General features: G+C 30.0%; 1 protein-coding gene across 2 annotated transcripts; it reads left to right on the top strand.

Moving 5' to 3' along the window:
- The first annotated feature begins 1,040 nt into the window (after positions 1-1,040).
- On the top strand, positions 1,041-3,186 carry LOC133797174 (uncharacterized). 2 transcript variants are annotated; one of them, XM_062234995.1, is made up of 3 exons: positions 1,041-1,205; positions 2,248-2,442; positions 2,674-3,186. In XM_062234995.1, the coding sequence occupies exons 2-3, from the start codon at positions 2,261-2,263 to the stop codon at positions 2,858-2,860; spliced, it is 369 nt and encodes a 122-aa protein (XP_062090979.1). In that variant the 5' UTR covers positions 1,041-1,205; positions 2,248-2,260; the 3' UTR covers positions 2,861-3,186. The 2 variants fall into 2 exon arrangements, with proteins under 2 accessions (XP_062090979.1, XP_062090980.1); XM_062234996.1 differs by having other exon boundaries at positions 1,053-1,205; positions 2,243-2,442.
- Positions 3,187-4,709: the final 1,523 nt, after the last annotated feature.

Here is a 4,709-nt window from a genome sequence, read left to right as displayed (position 1 = left end):
TAAATTAGAATTATAAATCTTTGTTACAATTATGCTAATAAAAATTATATAATGTTTTTGTAAATATTAGTTACAAAATATATTTTCTAATTATAAAACTAGTTTAAGAAACTTTTGTTACAAAAATAAATTTTTTAGTTACAATTTAATCTCTTTTTAAACTAATTTTTTAAATATTAGTTACAAAAATGTAAAAATTGTTTACCATTTAATAATAGATGTTTACAAATTTGTAACAAATATTTACAATTGTAACAGGTATTTACAAATTTGTAACAAATTTTCATATATTTTTTATATTTTAATGTATTTTTGTAGATTTCCCTTAATAAAGTGTTTTATAAATAATGAATATCTTAAATTTATATTTTTGAGTTGTATAGTATAAATAAGATGGTTCCTGTAATTTTTTGGTATAATATTATAACAATATGAAAAAATATATTATTTTTATGTAAATTTTGGTTACGACCTCTTAACAATAAATTATTTTCGTAAATGTTAGTTACAAAAAATATCTTTCAAATTTATGAAACTAAATTTGTAAACTATTGGTACAAAAATAAAAAATTTAGTTACAAATTTGTTCGTAAGTTTTATGTAAAAAAAAAAATACAATTCTAAAACTGATTTTTGTAAATATTATTTACAAACATATAACAGATGTTTACAATTTTGCAACAGATATTTACAAGTTTGTAAACGTTGATCACAAAAAATTGTATTTTGCCACTTTTATTTACAATTTTTCCACTCCGTATTTACGCTTTTGCCACTCCGTGTTTTTATCAAAAAATTCCGTATTTTTGTAATGTACCGTATTTTTCATATTTTTTTAAACTTTTAGTGTATTTTTGTAAATTACCCTTAAAAATATAATAGCCATATTATTTAAAAATTCTTGTGATTATACCGTGGGCGTGGGCTTTCCAAAGCCCAGGGAGCAGTGGTAGAGCCTACTTGAGGGGCCCGTTTCTTGACCATTTTCCAATTAACGGAAAGGGAAGAAGGAAGTGAAACTAACGAAGGGGCTCAAAAGTGTTGATATTTACGAAATGGCCCATCTCTGAAGTAAAACCACTTTCGTTCTAAGCTCTAATCCCCCAATACTTCTCATCTCCCATAACTCAGCTCGCAGCGGCGGGAATAGCAAAGATTCGCTCTTCGTCTCTATTGGTCTGCATTCGAATCCAATCAACAGAAAGGTAATTCCTTTCGATTTTTCAATTCGATCTACTTCGATTTACAGCTCATCAATCTGTTAGGTTTGTAGTTTTGTTTGTTTTAGATCTGGTCTCTCACACACGATCTCTCTGTGTATGTGCTTGTTCCATGTTCTTAATTTTGAAAATGAATATTCGCCTTTTCCTAATTGTTTGGGGTTTTGTTACCTTTTGAATTTATTTTGTTGTGATTATGTGATTGAATATTGGTTTGCGATTACTTTGACTTTTAAGACCAGGCATGAGAATCTTGGGTGTTCGGGGGTATTATCTGAATTTGAGTTATACATACGTATATTCGAGCTTTTTGAAGTTCATTGTAAATTGGAGTGTTTTGTAGATGTAGGGTGAGTGTCGGTTATTTGGTTTTTTTTTTTCCTTAACCAAAATTCAATATGGTTTTATGATTTTGATGCTAATTGTAATTAGTTCGGAAGTGTAGCATTGGGATTTTTTTAGCAGCGTCATCTTGTACTAAAAGCTTCTGATAAGAATAGGAAATGTGGTCTAATTACAAAGAAAACATCAGTCCTTTTGGTGCGTAACGAATATGACTAATAAACTGTTCATTATGTTGTATATCAATTCTCAAATTAGGCGTAGGTTTTAATAAGAACAATAAATCTCATGCTCATTGTATATGTTTTTTAAGTGACATTTTTTTACTTTCTGGGATTTTTGTTTCTAAGCCTCAGAGTACAAAATCTACTTTTTCATCGGCTGATAGTTTAGGCCTTGGTTACTCTTTGGATGCCAAGAAGATGCGTGTATAGAATGTAGGCTTTGAAATTTACGAAACTACAAGTGTTAAATCCTTGTTTAGCTAGCTAGCAGAAATATTCGTTCTCCACGTATAAAATTATCATTTAGGATTCAGAGAAGATTGAATTCTTGCTTCCCCTTTTTTACATTTTCGACCAAATAATGGGTTTGAGGAAAATGGGATTGGTTACTACTGTAATGTTATGTATGGGATTGTTTCACTGCATTTAAGCTTAATTGAGTTTATGCTGTCAAAGTTCAGACAATTGGAGTCGATGGCATCAAAGTTGCGACAATTGCAGTCTAAGGCTTGTCAGGCATCACAGTTTGTTTCCAAACATGGATCTGTCTACTACAAACAGTTGTTAGAGGAGAACAAGCAATACATTCAGGAGCCAGCAACTGTGGAAAAATGCAATCTGCTTTCAAAACAATTGTTTTACACTCGTCTTGCTAGGTTATTGTCTTATTACTAAGCTCTGAATGCTCTTTCCTCATTTAGAGTAACGACTATATCAGTTTCTCAGATCATGGATAAGCTGTATGGAGAAAATATACGTAATCAATTACTTGTTTTGCTTAAAGTTCAAGTTGAAAGCACAAGTTCCCATATAAAACAATTGATTTTCCTTTCTCTTCTGGCTTTGTCAATTTTTATGCTATCCTGATTTATTTCCATACTTTGCAGCCTTCCCAATCGTTGTGAGTCATTCAAGAAGGAACTCGACTACGTCAAGCAAATGTGGAAAAACAGGCAGGAATTGAAGGTTGAAGATGCCGGTATAGCTGCTCTGTTTGGGCTTGAGTGCTTTGCCTGGTTTTGTGCTGGCGAAATCGTGGGAAGGGGATTCACATTCACCGGTTACTATGTTTGACGACATCATTGGATAAAATGTGTTTAGAGGTTGCATGTGTAAGCCTTTCTTTTTATTTGATTCATGGAAATTAAGGGAACACTACATGCAAGTTTTTTTTTCACCTTGTTCTGCAAAATTTTTGAAGCTGAGAAATCGGTTGAGCAATTATGACAGCATTAATAATCCATGAATTCAAAGTGACTGGATGGAGCTTGATGTTTTGTTAATCTCTGTTGGGGGCTATTGCTGCCAAATCATAATTAGTTATCACAATGCAAGATTTGTTTATTTCACTTGTTTATTACATTCCACCAATCTTCAATAACATTTTTTTTTTGCTACCATCTCTTGAGTGTTTCTTCAGAATCGCTTATATCTATAAGCATCTGTGTCATTGATAGTAGTAGCATACTCGAAGTAGAGTGGAGTTTGATTTATCTTTCTTCAGCAAGATTTTTTTCTTCTGAATTTTCACTACTTTTAGAATTAGAAACGTATTCTCTCACATTTTTCCAAGTATATTTATTTCTGTCTGAAGTTTTAAATTTGGGTGATATTTCATTGTGGAAGCTGCGTATGAGGATGATGAAAGAAAACTGTTTGGTTCGTTTGTCTCATTTCTATAAATGCTCAACATACTTGTGAGATTTTGCATACAGAAAGTGCTGTATTCCGCCAATTTTTCAGAATTCATAGGCATAATTATCATATTAGATTCTTCATAAGCATTTTTGTGAACCAAACAATTCCTTTGAAGAATGAAAAAACAGTTTTGACCATTTAAAATCTATGGACAGAAACATCTTTGCCTTTTTCCATCCAAACAAAATTGCCGCATTTATATGTTTTACAAGTTTCGTGGTTTTGATTAAATCTAACAAAAGTAGATTAATGTTTTTTAACAACAAAATATATATTTATTTTGACAAAATGAAATATATTTTTTAATAAAAAAATCAATTAACAATATGTAAAACAAAATAAATATATAAATCAAAATGTTTTGTTTTTAACAATATTTTTTTTATTGACAACCAAATATTCATTGATTATAATCATGAAAGTACTCATGTCATAATATAAGGTGAATTTTTTTTTAACAAAGTAACGTTGTTTTCTATCTGTAGTGTATATTTGGTGAAGTCGTGAACAAGAATAATACAAATAAGCAACACATGAATCGTATACCATAAAAAATAGATAACAATAGTCTAAAGTTTCTAAAAATACAACTATTGAGAAATAACTTTGTAAGGAGATAAAATAGAATTAGTCAGCGACCATCTCCAATAATTTTTTTTTTAATTTTATGTTAAATTTGGCAGAAAAAATGAGTCCATGTTATATTTGGCTCACTAATTGCAATTGTACTGTGATGTGCAAATGCAAATTAACTAGAAAAAAATAACAATTTATTTAATATTTATTGATAATAAATAAAACAAGTAATGTAATTAGTTATTATTTGTTAATTAATAAATTAGTAGTAATATAATAAATAAAAAACTGACATTTATTGTTGTGCTATGTTAAACTCACATCATATTTTGCAATTTTAAAAAAAAAAATGAATATCAACAAATAAAAACTACACAACAAGGGCAACTCTCCTTCAATAAGAGCAATGCGCATCAAGGGACAATCTCCTCCCAAGATCTACAAATTCTATTGTTCAAACTAAGATGAGCAAGACAATCAGCCACTCTATTAGAAAGCCTATTAGAATGAAAAATACATACACAAGTTAAAAAATTAAGTTGCATCCTAATATCATCAAGCACAGGAACCCAATCCAGCAAACAAGGCCTGCTACAAATCATATTATTCACCACTTTTTCACAATCAGAGGTAAGCCGGAACCATTCCA

Source organism: Humulus lupulus, chromosome 8 (assembly GCF_963169125.1).
Source record: "Humulus lupulus chromosome 8, drHumLupu1.1, whole genome shotgun sequence".
Lineage (NCBI taxonomy): Eukaryota > Viridiplantae > Streptophyta > Magnoliopsida > Rosales > Cannabaceae > Humulus > Humulus lupulus.
The sequence above is the reverse complement of the archived record's forward strand: the minus strand, read 5'-3'. Positions and strand labels throughout refer to the sequence as shown.

What these genes read in the sequence shown, in the direction of transcription:
- LOC133797174 (XM_062234995.1), top strand. Translation starts at nt 2,261, where the DNA reads ATGGCATCAAAGTTGCGACAATTGCAGTCTAAGGCTTGTCAGGCATCA. An exon ending in TTTTACACTCGTCTTGCTAG is followed by an intron (nt 2,443 to 2,673) that starts GTTATTGTCTTA and finishes CATACTTTGCAG; the next exon opens with CCTTCCCAATCGTTGTGAGT.